Source organism: Tupaia chinensis, unplaced genomic scaffold (genome assembly GCF_000334495.1).
Source record: "Tupaia chinensis unplaced genomic scaffold, TupChi_1.0 Scaffold000257_1, whole genome shotgun sequence".
Taxonomy (NCBI): domain Eukaryota; kingdom Metazoa; phylum Chordata; class Mammalia; order Scandentia; family Tupaiidae; genus Tupaia; species Tupaia belangeri.
The window spans coordinates 2,035,770-2,055,940 of record NW_006159737.1 but is presented as its reverse complement, the minus strand read 5'-3'; the positions used below and the strand labels follow the sequence as shown (position 1 = coordinate 2,055,940).

The 20,171-nt window shown below is 36.3% G+C and overlaps 1 protein-coding gene across 1 annotated transcript in view; it reads right to left on the bottom strand.

Annotated features, from left to right (window-relative positions):
* The window catches only part of IQUB (IQ motif and ubiquitin domain containing), a 79,728-nt gene that overhangs the window by 15,602 nt on the left and 43,955 nt on the right, over positions 1–20,171 (bottom strand). Inside the window, exons 8-10 of the mRNA XM_006149208.2 lie at positions 11,997–12,172; positions 4,775–4,945; positions 1,021–1,197 (exon numbers count right to left, since the gene is read on the bottom strand). Coding sequence (XP_006149270.1) covers positions 1,021–1,197; positions 4,775–4,945; positions 11,997–12,172 — 524 coding nt within the window. The remainder of the gene's footprint in view (positions 1–1,020; positions 1,198–4,774; positions 4,946–11,996; positions 12,173–20,171) is intronic.

Sequence of the window (20,171 nt, the reverse complement as noted above, 5' to 3'; positions counted from 1 at the left end):
GTTTCAAGGCTCCAGATTCAGGACTCAAATTGCAGTTGGCCATGTAGGAGTCCAATGCTTTAACCACTGCGCCATCTGAAATGTTATTATTTGTACATATTTGTGGGAGTATAGCATAGTTTTCCAAGCATGCGAACAATGTGCAATATTTGAATCAAGGATATAAATATATCCATCATTGTCAATAAAGAACATTACATTATTTTGTTCACCTTTGATAATCATTCTAATAGTTTATTTTTTCTTTTTGCAGGTATATATTGAGTTGGTAATGCCCTTCTCTTTTCTTTAAAATTTATATTTAATCACTTTACATCTTTACGGCATACCAAATGGTTATCTAGTCTTTAAAGAGCAAAATCCCTGAAGGTAATACATGTTACATTTAAAGTTCTCTCATGATAGCTATATGAATCTGCTCAGATCTAATTATCTATGTTAAGTACTATAAGGAATACAAGGTGCAATGTAGAATCTCATAAATGAAGACTTTAAGTCCATCTGAGGCCTCATAAAGGAAATGACATGAGAGTTAAGTCTTACAAAATAAACAGGAGTTGGCTGAATGAAATAGGGACAGTATGTGCAAAAGTACAGAGGCGTGAGAGAGATCATGGTCCACTCAACATCATGTACTATCCAGTTAGAAAGTTGGTTCAGGAATTAGGAAATAATTCAAGGTTGGAAAAACAGACACAGAAGAAGTTAAATAAATAAGTTTACTTTTTTACCATAAAAATTAATCATTCTAATAAGATTTCACCAATAACATGGTCTTCCATGCAAATTCTAAGAAAAGTGTTAAAGCAGAGTTTCAAAATTCTTCAATATACTATATCATATCTTAGGACTTTGATAAAGGAATACAAAAGAACTTCAACAAGTTCATAGAAAAATGGAATGAAAGTATGAGTTTATTTTGGTCTAAAAAAAACTTTGAAATCCATGCTTAGTTTTTTCATGATACACATCTTGTACAAACTTTGTGAAGACCTCTCATATGGAAAAAAAGTAGAGTACCTTAAGGTATCTTGCAACCTCAGGATTAAATAGCGGTGTTTTGATATAATGAAAAAAGAGTGTTGCAATTCTTTTCCTGAGTCCTTCAAGGTTATGAGGCTTGACTCCTCTCATCATAAGGTCAACTTCTCTGTCAATCAATTCGAGAATTTCCTGAGTCAGCTTACATTCATGTTCCTATACAAAACACAAAAATATTTAGTAGAAAATTTTAAATAATTTTTTAATGACCACTTAAACAAACTGAAAACTACATTCCCAAAAACTAAACATTGCTGTTAAGAGTATAAATTGGGGAAAATGGCATTATCTAGTAGAAGAGTTAAAGAAATGCATAATCTATGACCCAGTAATTCTACTTTTATGTGCTTTAGAGAACTGTGCACATAAAGCTATTATGCACAGCAGCCAAAATCTAATCAAATAGTCAAAATAAGCTGATTACATAAATAAATATGGCTTATTCATACATTAGAATATTATCTAACATACGTAAATAAATGAACTATACTTATTTACAATAATACAACTAAATCTTATACATTAATTTTGAGCAAAATAAGCAAGATACAAAATAGCACATCCACTGTAATTTCATTACATAAAATTCAAAACTGAGCAACATTAAACCATACAATTTAGAGAGTTATACAGAGGTGGCAAAACTGAATATAAATCAAGGAACAACCACCATGAAATCTAATATGGTGGTTAACTCTAGAAGATGAGAGGAAGGGATTGTGATTAGAAGGGACAGGAGGAACTGCAAAGGTTGGCAGGGTCCTGTTTGATATACGCTAAATTATATATCTTATGTAATTTTTCTGCATGTTTACTATAGTTCACAAAATTTTAATAAAGTAATAGAGGTGAGTGTAGTTGAATGAGAAAACTGTAAGAGTTAAGTAATTAACATAAAAGTATTTGTAAGTAGTAAAACAGAAGTACATTTTTTTCAACTGCCAGAGGGAGAACTGGAAGACATACAGTTTGAATGAACGAGTCAGAAGGAAAAGTCAGTAGTGTAAAATAATGCTCTTCCACCACTTTTTAATACATACTTGGTAATGCTAATACAAGAATCTGCATCAGTGGTCCTTCACCCTGGAGGAGTCGTAGATGGACCTAGTGGAGATTTTAAAAGATTTAACACCATGGGGCAAGCGGGTGATGTGGTGGTTGGGGCCCTGGACTCCCACATGGTCGACCACGGTTCAAGTCCTGGACCTAGTGACTTGCTTTCTCACTTTTCCTCTCTCTTTCTCTCTGTCTCTCTCGGGTGAGTGTATGTATCCAATGGCAAATTAAATAATAGTAATAATAATAAGTAAGAAAGTAAGTAAATAATTCTTTTTTTAAAAAAAGGTTTTAACATAACCCTCACACTTGAGGATCTAATTGAACTGCTCTGGAATGGGACCTACATATCATTTATTCTCATATTCATTCATGGTCACTCTCAAGCTTTCCAGCAGATTCTTTTTAAGTCTATTTTTTTCATGATAGAGAAAGGGACTGAGACAGAGAAAGATAAAGAGATAGGCACCCTGAAAAGGGGCCACACACCATGATCCATCCCATCTCAGTCAGCCTGAGTCATGGGCATGCAGGTAGGTGTGCCTGGTGTGCTTACGGAGCTCCTAGGATGCAAACCCAGTACCTCTCCCATGTAGGTTTAGCCACACCACCACTAAGCCACCACCAGCCCCCCCAAGTAGGTCTAAATGTGTACTGAGATTTAAGATTCACTGTTCTGTAAAAGTCATTCACTGTCATCAAAATAATACCCATTTTTATACTGAGGGCCCCTCATTTGTGAAGCTTTTACATATACATAAAACTTATATATGAATACACACACACACACACATAGACACATATATATTCTCAAAGCAACTAATTTTACAAATGATAAAACTGACTTTAAGAAATATTAAATAACTTATTTAAGGTTATGAAATGACAGCCACAAATGAGGACAGTCAGAATTTGAGTCATACTTAAATACCTTAATCTTCCATCAAAATATTATTAAAGAAATGTGCATATGAATATTTTAGGTTAAACATATTAAGGCATGCATAATTTATCTCTTACGAGTCCTTCATTTGACTTTTTTAATTAACTAGCTTCTGGTCCTAATTATGTCAGGTAAGAGATAAGATTTCTTTTATGTTCCTTACCTGTACTCTCTTTTGCCCATCTGATTTTTTTACTGCCCTTTATAACCATCATGCTTATGTCATTCCTCTGGACCTATGGCTTTTCCATTACTACCTATCTCTATATTTCAGAGCTGGTCACTACAAAAGCCCTTTTGAAAAGTTAGGCCAGAACAAAGGTAGTCAGTGCATTTACTGTCAAGAAGTGTTGAAATGCAAGATACCTATGGAGGCTTGTTTTCCAACAACAGCTATTTACTCAACTGCTGACCGTGTCTTAAGAGTGTATGTGTCTTGATCCTGTTTCTTAACAAAATGAGAGTTCTTTGTAGTTAAGAGGAGAAGATTCCACAGGAGATATCTAAGAGTTATGCTTGTGAAACTGTCAGGCTCACTTAAATGGACCTAAATACGGTTGATTTTTTTTTCAGTTCTTATTTATAGTGAATCATTGGTTATAAACCTCTCAAGATGTGAGTCACCTCAAAAGTTAGAACACCTAGATCAGTCAAGGGTGAAGAAGATCTAAAATAAAATATCGAGGAAAATGACAGTAGGGCCATAGTTTTCTCATTAAGCTTGCTCCTATAATTTTCTCCAGGACAAAAAGAAAAAAAAAAGAAAAAGAAAAAGGAAGGAAGTTATCCAAATTCAGAAGATAACTTATAACATGAAGCGAGTGGATCCAAGCAGAAGTGTGTAGTGTGTGCTGTAACCAGACCTACTCACACTCACACTCCCCCTTCTGGTGTATCATTCCAGGTCTAAGAATTGCCGTCTCATGAAGAGCGATGCCTCATCCAAAGTCACGCGTCATCCCCCAGGTACCCCGTACACAATCAATGGGCTACGCGAGAATAAAAATCTTGTCCTTTTGCTTCAATTCAAGACATCTCCGGAGGGCCTTCCCAGCTTGAGTGCCCTGGGAAATCAGCTGAAGTCAGTGTGCAATGACTCTACAGTAGTTTAACTTCTCCATCTGCCCAATCCTGACTCCAGGAGGTATCCTGAGAGCACTCTGAAACAAACTTCCTAAACACTAACCCCAACCTCAGAATCTGCTTATTGGGAAAACTTGACCTGTGACATTCACTAACTTTTCATTACAAGCAGAATTAAAAGCACAAAAAATTAATAATTTATGAGAAAAAAATTTAAATACATATTTCAGTGCCTCCTTAAAGCTGTTAAAAATAGATTTTTTCTGTTTAAAATGATAAATTATGTAGGTAATAATTTCTGCTTTGCTAAACTGAGTTAAGTATTAATCTCATCCTATATGTTTGCATGTATTTGCATTTATCACATAAAATAAAATACATATACATTTAGAGTATTAATTATGCTATATTTACATTTCATGGTACATACATATTTTGAGGACATGGATAAACATTAATGCATAAGCCATCCTTCTCAAATTATCCCGAATTGTTCCAAAACAATGTTGAAATACAAGTTCATATTGATAAACATTTATTAATAATCTTTATATAATTACTTAATGTAAAACACAGATTGTTTTAGTACTCAAATCATACATTTTTAGTAATAGTGAACTCTACCACAAAATTAAGAAACAGTAAACATACCTTCACAGTGTGTTTAAGTGTTAAGAGTACATCCAGCCTCTCATCTTGGGAGATATTTTTCAACATAATGCATTTATAGATGTTTTGCAGCTCTCTGGCTCTAATGGTGAACTGTGTATCCATTTCAATTATTTTGCCATCAGGCCTTCTCCAGGATTTTGGAGATGAGCACTTAAAAATAAAAACTATGTTTATTACCTCATTAAAGGCAAAAAAATAACAATTTTGTTCCTTCTTTCTTTTTTTGGAGAGGTTTTTGCTACATGCACTCTCCAGAAAGACAGAAAGAGAGAGAGAGACAGAAAGCCAGAAATCACCCCCCCCAGGGGGGGTGGCCATGCCGCAATCCCTTCTCCTCCATTCTCCTCTCGGGATCCTGGGCATGCACACACATGCACCCGGCGTGAGTTTAAGCCACTGGATCCAAGACTTTGAACCATGGTCGACTACATGGGAGTCCAGAAACATAGCCATTATGCTAACTGCTGGTCCCATAATTTTGTTCCTTCTAATAAAATTTAGCTTAATATTATAGGTTTTATGACTGAAAGTATCACTACAACTTAAGAAAATTGATAAAAGAATTTGTAAACCAGGCAGAAGTAAAACATTTTAGAAAAAATATGAGAGAGGTGTTAAGTCTGTAGAATTTGTACACAATCCAGGATTTGCTACTAATTTGTACTAACTGGGATGGTGAATGGTGTGGTAGGTATTACTCGTTAGCCTCATTAGGGAAAAGTATGCTATTTAGAATGTTATAAAAAAATTATCTGCTTGCTTTAATTATATTGAATGTGTATAAGGGTAAGTCCTGAGTTTGCGTTTGGAGGCCCACCAGGTATGTGTACATACATTGGCTTAGTGCTTCCCAATATAGCCCAGCTTCTGAAGTGAGGGCCAAAGATCAAGTGCACTTGTTTTGAAGCTCATCTGAGGACAACCAGGCTAAGAATTCAGAGACCAGAGACAGGAGTATAAAGGAACCCCCCACAGATTTGGGGACACCAAGACAATCTTTATTGATAGAACCGCTGTATTTGCCATCGCTTCTGTTCCCTCTTACTCAGACTTTTACAGAAGATGCATTCACCTAGAAATTTCACAGTGAAAATTTACTATTTGCTTCTCTACTTAAGGGTATGAAGCTACGTAGTTTCTTTCCTTGATTATAGTCTTTTAGTAGTAAGGCTATGTTGATCACAATTTTTAACTTCAAATGTTTGATGTTTTCATAAGCTAATCAATTGCTTTAAGTCCTTGCAGCTCAATTTATGCCATATTGGCAGTCATTTAAATTATTAGCACATTGATAGAGGTAAGTAAAATTGATTAAAGGAGTATACAAAGAAAATAGATCAAATATTTTAAAAATATCATTTAATTATTCCTTATAAATAAATAAGTTTTAAATGGATATGGATTTGTTTTGGGTAGACCTCAGAGTGCAAGTGAAGTTTAATAGTTGTTTTAAAGCAATTTTTTTTAATTTTCTTTTTTTAGAGAGTTTTGCTATAGGGTGTATGTGCTCACTGGACAGAGAGAGACAGAAAGAAAGAAATCAACACCCAGGAGGATGGCCACACCACAATCCCTTCTCTTCCATTCTTCTATCAGGATTTTTGGGCATACATGCACACACGCCTAACATGAGTTTCTAGCTGCCAGGTCTGGGACTCAAACCATGGTCGGCCATGTGAGAGTCCAGTGTCCCAACCACTATAGCACTCACTGGTCCCACTTTTTAAAAATTTTAAGGAATGGGCCAGATGGTAGTGTAGCAGTAACATAATGCTCTATGTGGCAGAAATGGCATGACTATGTCTTGTGTTTGTGTCCTCAGACATCCTACTCATACACATGATCTGGACAGGTGGAAGCTGTGGGTGGGTCAGGCCTGGAGACCGTGTTGCATCTCTCTTCCTCTCTCTCTCTCCTATGGAAAAAATAAGCAAACTTTTACAAATCAAGTCTTAAGGAATAGCAATCTTAGGGTAAGTTTTATAACATTCTGAAGTCTAATGTCTTAATCTTTGCATGCAATTTTCCTTAGGCTGGCTCTATTAAACATGATTTCATTTCTTCCAGTAATGTAGACAATACCTTTTGCTCTGCAGTCTGGTTACCTATTTCATCTGTAATAATCTAAGCATAATAACTTTTTACTTTCTTGTATTTTTTTTCCTAGTGGATGATTGATTTATCTTTTCCTTCCCTCTAAGGTTGGAGTCCTATGCATATAGTATAAAATGGTAAGATCTTGGATTTTTCCAAATATATTCTATATACAAATGCTTTTCATCTTTCAATTTTGAACTCAAACCCTACCTCTGCCATAAAAATTCTTCCAATATGGTTTGAACCTATGATATCACTTGTTTACGAAATCCTGCTGTGCTTGTAAAAACACAAATACACACACACACACACACACACATTAGTATTCAGTGTCTCTATTTCAGTCACTCAGAATTTAGAATTTTCATCTAAATTGCTCTATAAAAGTACTGTATGTTTATTTATTATTTTTCTCCCAAAAGAGTATAAGAAGTAAATTCCTCATGTAGTTCTGGATCTCTTTCAGGGCCCGGAGAATTCAATCACTCATTCAGTAAATATGTGCTGTGTTTACTATATTTTAGTCAGTGTACTAGACACCAAGTAGGTGAAAAAAAAAAAGTCTTGATTTCGAGAACTCTCAAATCTCACAGAATGCAAAGGTAAGAAAATGACTAATTAAAATAAAAGGTGAGTATGCTTGTTGGTTACAGATAAATAGGTAACTATGCATTGGTAGGAAGCACTTAGCTGGTGAAAAACAACTAATATTCAAGATGGAACCTGAAGAATAATCAGGAGTTAGCTAGATTAAAGGGAACTGAGTAAACCATCAGAGAACCCTAGATTTGAAATTTGAGTTTCCTAGAGTGGGCACTGAGGAGATAATTTTCAAAATCTGTTCAGAAAGCTGTTATGATACGTGGATATATTTCTGCCAACACTGATAACTTGGTGTTCGAGTCTAGACTGCTTTGATTTCTGGCCTTAAGTTTCGGTTTGGTTGTGGTTTTGGTTTTACTCTAATGCAGGAAAATGTCAACTTTGCTTATTTCTCTTTCTTGTTTGCTTTTTTTTTTTTTTGAGAACTTTGTCTATAATAAGACTGTACGGGGCCAGCAGGTGGCATGGAGGTTGGGGCACTGGACTCCCACATGGCCAACCACCGTTCAAATCCTGGGCCTGGTGGCCTGTGTTCTCACTTTCTCTCTCTCTGTCTCTCTCTGATGAGTGTCTGTATCGAATTAAGAAATAATAATAATGATGATAAATAAAATGAAGAATTTTTTTAAAAAAAGACTGTACAACAATCAAATTCTTAAACTACTTCAGAAAATAGGCATGTAATAAATTCCATTTAGCTGCTGACAAATGAGACAGCACAGGGTCTGGAAAGAGAAATAAAAGAACAGGACGATGCATTTCAGGGAAGGGAAAAGCACAAAAAACACGAGAGCAGCATGTTCCCACGGAAGAGAAGAAACAACTGCACTGTGAGAGAAGGGGCTTTTCTTCCTCCTAAACAAATTCTCAAGTCTCTCAAGGCACAAATTAGGAATAATCTTATCCTTCCCAAAAGCTATCAGGCAGTGATCAACTTTTCTTTGACACAGCAAAGGGGTTTTATTCATCCACAGTGCCAGACCTGTTTAATGAACATTCAGAAAGAGGCAGTTATATTTTTCTAGCCCATTAGCTGCTGGATACCTAAGTAAGGAGAAAAGCATTTAAATGAAACAACGAACATGGATTGCAGTCTTTAGCCTTGTAATCATGAGAAGTGGTGTTCAAAGCAAAGAGAGTCAAAGAAATAAATGGTTTCAACTCTCTGAAAAAACCCTTAGAGAAATTCCAATGGTTTGGCTAAGGACACTGAAGACATATGAATATTAGAATCTGGCTGATAATTGAAAATTCTTGACCTCAATTTCCTCACCTCTGTCAGTTTGTGAGCTTTTAATATTTGATAATCTGTGGAAATCAATGTTTAATGTGTTAAATTTACAAATTATGTAATATTTCAAAAATCTTTAGAATCAGCCTTCATTAAAAATGAGGACTTACTATAGAGTCTAGTATGACTTATTAGTTCAATGCCTTGATTGGACTAATTTAAAATCATATCATTCACCCTTCAGAAAAATTCTATACTCAAAGAAGATAAAAAATAATATACCACATGGAATTCAGACTCAAAGATGTTAAACTAGAACCAACACATGAAATTTTACTTTCAAAAGTTAATTCCAGGGACCAACAGTTGGCCTAATGGCTATGTCACTGGAGTCCAATGTAATCAACCGTGGTTCGAGTCTCAGACCCGGTAGCTTAAACTCACGCTGGGTATGTGTGCATGCGTGCCCAAGACCCCTAGAGGAGAATGGAGGAGAAGGGATTGCGGCATGGCCATCCCCCCAGGAGGTGATTTCTCGCTTTCTGTCTCTATCTCTCTCTGTCTTTCTGGCGAGCACATGTGCCTGAAATCAAAATCCCCCCCAAAAAAAAAAAAAAGTTAATTCCAAATTATAGAAAATTAAATACTTCTCTTTATATACCTACGTGCTACAAATAGATCTTAAACTTTGCATTATGGTTCTGGTTGTTTGTTAGTTTTTGATACCTGAAAAAAATCCCGATCTTGTCTAGCTCCCTCAGCAATTAAGGAAAAAAAGAAGAAAGAAAGAAAGAAAGAAAGAAAGAAAGAAAGAAAGAAAGAAAGAAAGAAAGAAAGAAAGAAAGAAAGAAAGAGAAATTGTGGAATAATTACTTACTTTGATTTAGTTTTATAAAACTAACACTGACTCCTCCTGGATTAGAGACAGTACTAGGCATGGGAGTGAGGAAAGTGGACAGGCATAAAGAGGAGTGGATATTGTAGAGATTATTTTTTTAATAAAAGACAATAGAATTTACCTTAATTGTTGTCTATGATGTTTAGTATAGCATCATATGCAAAAATAGTGATTAAAAATGATTTTGTATCAGAGTAGCAGTCAGTGTTTAACTTACTATACTAAGTTAGAAGCGTGCCACAGTCACTGTTTGTCAACATTTTTAAAGACTGAACTAATTAGGCTGTGCAAATGGACTGGGGATGTCTTTGAGCACTGGTGTTCCATTGTGTCTTCATGTTTATGTTGTCCTAGTCCAACACTTTGGTCAAAACTGAGGGGAGAACTTCCTCTATCTGCTAAACTGCCCAATTCCTCTGAATTTTAGCCAGGAGATTACTGACATTATCTGATTTATTAACAGGGGTAGCTGTGGGCTTAGAACTCCACTTCTAATACCTATGACCCACAAAAGGCCTGTTTTCATTTCCACAAGTTTCTGCAACTCTTTTCTCCCTTCCTTCAAACGTCTGGCCTCTCCTCTTTGTGTGCTGCCCAGTGCAGCCTGGACATGAAGCCTTACTAATTTCTCTGGTTCTCTCTCCCCTTCCAAAAAAATCATCATGCACCTAATATTTCACTTATGTTGTAACATAACTAAAGAAGTCATAAAATGTCACATTGTGTCCCCACTGCCTTCCAACTGTCTCCTCACTCTTCTTTCTCTATTTCTCTTCAGGACAGTGCTCAAAACTTCCATTTCCTGGAACAGAGTGATTTTCCTATGTTCAGGATCCTTTAGATCTAAGATTCTGTTACAACTTATCAAAGTACAAAATACCATCCTTGCTCAGGGAAATTCTTATAAATAAATTTCTCCATCTTTTTTTTTCTGAGATTTACATAAAGATCTTCTGAGAGTGCTATACTTCCTAAAAAAAGGTAATGACCATTACTGGCTCTCGTATCACTCTATATGGTAGGCTTTGACAGACATAAGGACTCTCTGTATATAATTTTGAAAACCATTTAGAGAAAACACTAGAAATGGGGCCTGGAGTTGGGGGTTGCCAGACATATAGAAGAATAGACATTGTGTAAGTATTTGTAATGGTTAAATTTAAAATAGCTCATAAGTGAGGTTAACAATCAGACATATAAGGAACACTCCCAGTGCTGAAGCTGGATGTGAGATAAAGAAAACTTGCAGGCTGGCCCTGTGGCCTGGTAATTGGAGGAACCAAATCTCACCCAGTCAATTGAGTGGTCTGAGCTCTACCCCCAGTTGCTTGAAAAACATGCCAGGTGCATGTGTGTGCATGTCCAAGGTCTCTACAGGGGGGAGAAATGGAGGAGCAGGGATTACTGCATAAACAGTTCCCACTGGGGGCTCCCTCTCTCTGCATCTCTCTGCATCTCTACACCCTCTGGCAAATTAAAAAAAAAAAAGAAAAGAAAAAAGAAAAAGAAGAGGTAACCTGCTAAAGGTGTTAGAAGCTCCTAAGAGAGATCTGGCCTGGAACCATGCAAAGTTCCAGCATATAGGGAGTATTTAAAGCCAAGGATAAACTCAGATCAAATCATTGTGTGAGTAAAATAAGAGAAGGAAATTTAGAACAATCTCATAATAAGAATCTTAGAATTAGAATCACTGCAGGCTAATATCTTGGTAACCTGCATCCCTTTCCTTTTGTGACTGAATTGGCTTTTGTGTGGAAAGATCAGGTTTACAAAAGGAAATCGATTACTATGGAAACAGGCTATTCAATACTGAACAGGTAGTTTGACCCCTCATAAAAGTGTAATTTAGCTTTTCCCTTAATTGTATGTTTTCATGATTTCCAATAATTATATATCCTTTTTGTCAAAAATTTCCAGTCAGTTAACGGCATGGTGAGCCAAAGTAGAGAGAGCACCACTCCATTGATATTTCCCCCAGGTTGCTTACTGTTGGGGTGCCCCAGACACAGATATTCCGTGGCTTTACTATTCTATGTTTTATCCGACTATGCGACTCATCTAATTTACGTGGTAAGACTAAATCTAAAGAAACAGAATCATCAGGAAGGTGTCTTTATTTTTTCCTTCTAGCTTGTCAACCTTTATTCTACGCTGCAGTTAAAATCTAAAATTTAAAGTTCCAGCAGAAGAAACACATACATATGCATATATATATTTTACACATATATACATATTATTTAAAGAGATTTGTCATCAAAATGCTAAGCAAAATGCTAGCAAAATTCTTACAATGTAAGTCTCCTCTTTCGTTCATTATTTCACATTTTAAAGTCAGGATACCTTCATACTTAAGCAACATTCACTTCACTAACCTTATCCAAAAAGGCTTGTACCACTGCATCCTGGCTTTCCATACGAGCGATGTATCTATGTCTCCCAATGGAAGCAATTAACTGGGTCTCTTTTTCCAGAAGTTCGCACAAACGAGCTTTCCTTTCAGCTCCAGTGAAAGATTGGTTAATCTGTGCAAGTTCTTCTTGCCGCCAGACTAGAGAAAGAACATGAAAAACTTGAATTTTCAAAATCCCTTATCTTTACAGAGCATTTCTTTTACCATCACATCCTGACAAGGGATATTTTATTTTTTTTTGTACAAATTTAAACAAAATTATACGTGAATAGAATCATTCATATTGTCCACCTGGTGTGTAGGAAAAAAAACATTATGATGAAATGGAAGCAGAGAGACTTAAAGTAATAAAAGTAGAGTCCAACAGGTAGAAGCAAAGGAAATAGGTACAGATAACGCTTCCAAGTAAGCACGTGCACTCCCCACCATTAAAGACTTGGGTTTTGTGACAGCTGTGAATGTGCACCGTTCAGAATGCCCTTCTTCAGAGTACCTGTCATGACGAGTTCAGTTCAGCTACGACACTTCGGATATCTGGAAGATGGAGCAGACACTTTGCTCTGCCCACAAAACTTTCAATCAACAACTGAGAACTGTAAGGAAATCAGGGCCTGCCAGGTCTGTCCAACAATGGACTCTTCGGTGATCAATTGTATCAGAGCAGACAATTGGATGATCTCTGAACTATTTCAGACTGAGAGTCTCCATACCCCATCCTTTTTCCTTCCTGCTTGACTTCCACAGGTGTCAAACTTTATCTCAATCTAAACACTTCCCTTGTATTCTCTGCTTTCTCTTTTTCTTTCATGCTAATTCCATTTTGATGTGTGCTTCCATGAGGACCCGAATTGACATAGTTTTGTGTAGAATTGTTGATTTCAGTTCTTTCCATATCCACTTAGGTATCATTTTCCATTTCTTTACAAAGCTCTAAATTATAGCAGTGAATGTTATACAGTAATTTAATTTGCTCTTTATTCAAACCAATGAATTATGTCGCACTAATATTTATGATATTTTAAAGCATTGGTTGCTATCAATAAAGAATGTGTTGCATGAAATACCTCTTATGTCCAAACCATAAAATGCCAGAGAATGATATTTTAATTCATTCATTGTGTCTAAAGAGTAACCTCATATTCTCAAAACAACCTACATTATAAAATATGGTTGATAGATCCTACCCCAAATTAAATGAATCAAAATTTATAAGCTCAGATATATGTATTTTAACAAATGTTCCATTCAATTTTATACATGCTAAATTTGGAGAAGAAAACTCTTTTATAATCCCACATTTCAACCTTACTTACATTAAATAGAACATAGGGTTGGAAAGAATCTTAGAAATTAAATTGCTCAACCTCATTTAAGAAGGTGTCCTCAAGGGGCTGGCTCTGTGGCATAATAGTAATGTACAAGACCCAGTTGGCTAGAAGATTGTAGGAAGAGGATTACAGTGCAACCAGACCCTGTGGAAGGTAATCACTGCTCCACTCCACCCATCCCCACTTCTGTCTGTCTGTCTCTTTCTCTTTCATATGCAAGCAAACTCTATCATAAATAAAGAAAAAATTAAAAAGAAATAAAATATACTCTCAGCAGCTTGGATGGTTCAATTTGCTCACCTAAGTCCTAGTCTTAGTTCTAGCTGATAAGGCAACCCAGAGTCAGACTATTTCTTGGGCTACACATTATCCCTTTGGGAATCTGAAGGTAGCTATTGCATCATGTTTGTTCTCCAGAGATAAACTCTTCCATTTTTTAAGTTGCACATCACTTGACATCACTTCCTGTCCCATCAAGGTCAAGCCTCTCTGGTTTATCACAGTATCTCTTAAAATTTGACATACCAAATTTCTGTCCAGATAAGGCTTCTACACAGGCTTGAATCTGAAAGTAGCTATTGCATCATGTTTGTCTGTTCTCCAGAGATAAACTCTTCCATTTTTTAAGTTGCACATCACTTGACATCACTTCCTGTCCCATCAAGGTCAAGCCTCTCTGGTTTATCACAGTATCTCTTAAAATTTGACATACCAAATTTCTGTCCAGATAAGGCTTCTACACAGGCTTCTATCTTTCCTAAGTCCCTACTGAAATAGTATAAGAAATATGGAAGGGGGGAGAAATGGAAGAGACCTAAATCAGTACTGGAAGTTAGCAAGGAATTGGATCCCTATGTCTGAAACTGAAGAATTCCTAAATGATATAGTGTAGATACTGCTGGATAAATGGAAGATACTATCAAAAGGATACACAAATACCGTCCCCCACAATGCTGCTTTCTCATCTCAGAAAGTCGATGCTATAGTAGATGTTAAACCCCAGTGTAAATGTCTCAGAGCTAGAGAAAATGGTAGGCTATGAAGACATTTGATAGTTTATTATTTTTTTGAGAAAGATTCTCAGAAAAATGCTCACATCTCAAATGGAAAAAATAGTAATAGCATAATGATTTTTGCTCAAAAGGAGAAAAAAGTTAAGAAAAGATCATAAAGATGAAAGAAGCAAAACAAGTATAATAATTACATTTCAAAATATGAAATAGTGAGCTTACTAGGTGGAGTAATGGTAATGCACTGCTCAAGCCAAGCTGGACCCATAGAGAACACCACTAGTTCAGTTCCTCGGTCAGTTGACCTGTACATGCCAGGCACCCATGGCTCATGACCCTGACTGGTGGAGAAGACTGGGGAGGGATTCTGACATGAGACTCTGATGGTGCTTGTCTTTTTCTCTCTGTCTCTCTCACTCATGAATAAAATAAACTAAAAGTGTATTTATGGGGCTAACTCCATGGCCTAAAACTGGGTCTTACATGGCCAGCCATGGTTAAACCCAGTCCCCAGCAACTTGAAAAACATGCTGAGTGCATGTGCATACATGCCCAAAATCCCAAAAGAATGAAGAAATGGAGAAGAAGGGATTGCAGAGTGATCATACTCAGCTGGAAGTTTCTCTCTCTCTTTCCTCTCACTCTCTCTCTCTCGCAAATGCAAGTGCCCTCTAGTGATTAAAAATAAAATTCTCTCTTATCTTCTAAAAGATAACAGGAAACAAGATTTCTAGTTGTAATTAGACTTTTCTATAACTTCATTCTATGTCTACACTGCTAAATATATTTATATTTATTTATATTTATATATATTTAAATATGCTTATATAATATAAATATTTATTTATGTATTTGCTATTTACTCCCATCTCCTATTTTCTCAATTCCTAGTCCTCTCTTTTGTAATTAAACTATATAATAAAAATAACAGCAGACACCTTGTAGTGCTGCTTATTGTGTCCTAGGCTGTTTCATGTATTTATGGGGCTAACTCCATGGCCTAAAACTGGGTCTTACATGGCCAGCCATGGTTAAACCCAGTCCCCAGCAACTTGAAAAACATGCTGAGTGCATGTGCATACATGCCCAAAATCCCAAAAGAATGAAGAAATGGAGAAGAAGGGATTGCAGAGTGATCATACTCAGCTGGAAGTTTCTCTCTCTCTTTCCTCTCACTCTCTCTCTCTCGCAAATGCAAGTGCCCTCTAGTGATTAAAAATAAAATTCTCTCTTATCTTCTAAAAGATAACAGGAACCAAGATTTCTAGTTGTAATTAGACTTTGCTATAACTTTATTCTATGTCTACACTGCTAAATATATTTATATTTATTTATATTTATATATATTTAAATATGCTTATATAATATAAATATTTATTTATGTATTTGCTATTTACTCCCATCTCCTATTTTCTCAATTCCTAGTCCTCTCTTTTGTAATTAAACTATATAATAAAAATAACAGCAGACACCTTGTAGTGCTGCTTATTGTGTCCTAGGCTGTTTCAAGGACTTTATGCATATAAGCTCATTTAATCTCCTGACAAACCAATGAAGTAGGTACTTTTTTTTTAGGTTTTTGCCATAGGGCATGTGCACTTGCCAGAGAGAGACAGAGAAAAGGAAAGTGAGAAATTATCCTCCAGAGGGATGGCCACACCACAATCCCTTCTCCTTTTGGGATTTCAGGCACACATTCACACACATACACCTGTTGGGATTTTCACGCTACCGGGTCCGGGACTCAAACCATCTTCAGCTATGTGGGTATCCAGTGCCTTAACCACCCTCACGGCACGTGCTGGCCCGTGAAGTAAGTACTATTATCCCTCCCCTCCCCCCCCGTTACAGAAAAGCAAATTAAGGAAACAGAGGTGTGTAACTTGCACAGGGTGACACATCTAGTAAGTAGTGGAGCCAGGACTGAAACGCTTGGAGTCTAGCTTCACAGCTCAGTCTTTTTTATTTATTTATTTATTTTTGGAGAGGTTTTTGCTAGAGGGCGCGTGTGCTCGCCAGACAGACAGAGAGAGACAGAGAGATAGAAAGCGAGAAATCACCCCCCAGGGGGGATGGTCACGCCGCAATCCCTTCTCCTCCGTTCTCCTCTCCGGATCTTGGGCACGCACGCACACAAGCCTGGCATGAGTTTTAAGCCACTGGGTCTGGGATGCGAACCGCGGTTGACTACGTGGGAGTTCAGCGACATAGCCATTATGCTAACTGCTGGTCCCTCACAGCTCAGTCTTAACCACGGTAATCCCATCCCACATAAACCATGCCATCTTCTCAATTATATACATTCCTTTCTAGTGTGGAGTTATCAGTTGGTTTACTAATGGAATACCACATTTACTTAATTAGCCATCAAAATCATTCCTTTTACATGGTCATAATTTATTATATTGTCAAAATGATGAAGTTTTAGAGTCTCATAAATTGCATTCTAGACTTAGAATTGAACCTACTTCTTCCTCTAAACTAAAAATATCCTGCTTTCCTGATCTGATTATTGTATCTCCCAAAATTCCACCACATTGTTTTGCTTTTTCAAACAAGAACAATTTTTGACCAATAATTACTTCAAAGAAACTCTACAAGGTTCAATGGTGCATACAAAAGTGAGATATAGTCCCTTCTTGAAGAAACATAGTCTTTTCTTGAAGAAACTGACCTATTTCCTTACCTCTCTCTAATTAGATAGATTGTAAGATTATCCCATGAGGACAGAATTTCTACTTCACTTTCCATTTCTCTTCACCAAAAGTCCACCATTTCTCACCTTCAGCTTAAAGACTTCATTGGGTAGATGTCTTCTTTACGTAAGATTACTTCTTGTCTTTTATGAGATATGAGTCAATCAAGTAAACTCTTCTCTTCCCCTGTTATTCTCCAGACATGATTACTTTCTCAAGTGGCAGGGATATTTCATAATATGTTATATTTAGATATAGTTTATATAATTAGAAACTATATTTGCCTTCTATTAAAATATCAAACTTACCTCTAACTCCAATATTCATGAGTTGGAAGATATATAAATCTCTAAAGCCCTAAGTGTTGTTTCTGGCCTTACTCTGTTCTAACTATTGCCTTTCATGATTCCTAGTTTTATCAAAGTTATTTCTTTTCCTCACAAATTTCAATGTGAAATCATCCTGATCAGGTCAAGGACCTGCCAGTCAAGTTCTTTATAAGAATTCACTCTGTCCTTTGCCAGTAATACATTATCCAGACACTGTACAGCGTGGTCTGTCTAGCAAGATTTATAAATTTAAAAGCTAAATTATGTCCAGCGAAAGGAATATAAATTTAAGAGTTAAATTATGTTATGATTGATGCATTTGTCACTAAGAATAACTTTAGAAACCAAAGGAACTTTAAGAAATATGACAACTCCATATACTAAAGGACTGACTGTAAAAGAGGAAAGTTGCTTTACTGTGGAAATAATAACTGAGTCTGTTTATCTCACAGGATTATATGGATGTTCCCAAAAAGCAAATAAAAACTGAACGATTTTGGTAAGTCTATTTTACTTCCCAGTTTTACATTAGAAACCTTTAGAACCTGTAATAAATTCAGGACAGTAGGTTATGATTTAAGCTATTCTGGAAACCTCAAAGAGCAACAGCTTATACTATTCTCATAGATAAATACTTAATTCTGAGTGAATCTGTAAGTATACATATAAATGTACATTCAAAATGCACTTATTTTCATATATATTCAAATTTTCTACTTTAGTGAGGTTATTAGTGTGATTTTAAAAGAAAATAACCCAACCAAGCTACTTAGAAATTAAAATATTGGATCTTTAATTTCAATAAAATTCTCCAGTAGCTGAATAAACTCTGTAAATCTACTCTAAGAAATGGAATGCGTCATCAGAAAAATACCACATCCTAACTACTAACAAAGAATAGAAAAACACAAGAGCAGCTGAACAAAATTGATTTTATAGCTGATATGGTAATTTCCAGAATTAGAAAAAGAAGACATTATATGAGAAAAACAAGAATCTACCCTTTTTCTCAAAATATATGTTCCCTAGGGATGATAATAAAAACAAAAAAAATTGATATGTTGCCTTAGTTTTCTAGGGCTTTCATTAAAATGTACCACAGATTAGGGACCAGCAGTTAGCATAATGGCTATGTCGCTGGACTCCCATGTAGTCGACCACGGTTCATGTCCCGGACCCAGTGGCTTAAAACTCACGCTGGGCACGTGTGCGTGTGTGCCCAAGATCCCAAGAGGAGAACAGAGGAGAAGGGATTGTGGTGTGGCCATCCCCCCTGGGGGGTGATTTCTTGCTTTCTGTCTCTCTGTCTCTCTCTGTCTGTCTGGTGAACGCACGTGCCCTAGAGCAAAAAACTCTCAAAAAAAAAAAAAATGTACCACAGACTAGGTATCTTAAACAATAGAAATTTATTTCCACCCAGTTCTGAAGGGTAGAAGTCCAAGACTAAGGTTTAGACATGGTTGGTGTCTTCTCAGGGTTTCTCTCCTTGAATTGTAGGTGGCCATCATCTTCTGTCTTCATATGATCTTCCCTCTATAAATAACTGAGTCCTAATCTCTTCTTAAAAGGGTACTATTTAATTGAGTTAAGACTCACTCTTAGGACATCATTTTTTCTTACCTCTTTAAAAGTCCTGTCTCCAAAGTCAAGAACATTCTGACGTAACAAGGACTTTAATCCATAAATTTTGGGAGGACACAATTCAGCTCATGAGAGATGTGAATAACCACAAATACTTTATATATAAAAGAATTGGCTCATTTTTAAAAAATAAGTTTATTTTACCTAGTTAACAAAAATCACCTAATTTCTAGGGTCTGAGGTTCAACTATAAAATAAAAGGATAGAACTACTATCTAAAGCCCATATTCATTCTAAATGTTCTGAGCCCTAAAACTTGAATTTCTAAGCAAGAAATAGCAGAACATACACTGTTTTACCCACTACTGGCAGTTTATATGTATCTGTGATTTAAAATTCTCTTCATAGACCAGAAGCCTGAATGGAGAGAGCTAAGAAAGTTTATTAAAATTCCAAGGCCAGACATGTCAATGAATTAGGTTTAGGCAGTCTCCAAAAACTAGGAATCAAGGTACCCTGAGATCGACTGAGGTAATATTATAATTAGAGAAGAGTCAAAACACAGCACAAAACAAAGGTTTAGAATATTTGGTTCAATCAATATTTACCAGATCTAATGCTCAAGGTCCTGTAAAGTACCGCAGGTACAAAATCGAACAATTAAGAGAGTAGCACATGCAGAAATTATGGGGCAGAGTCTCTGAGCCCAATCCATGCTATCAAGCAAGGAATCTAAAAGATGATGACCCTTACGCTGAGTCTTAGGTAAGAGTCATTCAGGTGATGAAAAGCAGAAGGACATTTCAGACGAAAGAAACACCTTGAAGGATAAATTCAGGGAGCCACTCAGGCAGCTCGGTGTAGGGGCTCTTGGAAGATAGAGCTGAAACGGTATAGAGAGGCCACCTGGAGAGCCATGGACTTGATTATGTAGGTAGAGAAAAACTGCTGAATAGTGCATGTGTGCGCCCAAAAGCCTGCAAGGGGGGAGAATTGGAGGAGGAGAGATTGTAATGTGATGGTGCTCCATCAGGAGTGCTTTCTTACTCTCTCTCTCTCTGTTTCTTTCTCTCTCTCTCTCTTTCTCTCTCTCTCTCTCTCAACTATATATCTATACATATATATATATATAGCCCTCTTAGTTCTTTTTAATTGCTGCTTTATATAAATATTACCACAATTTATTTATCCAT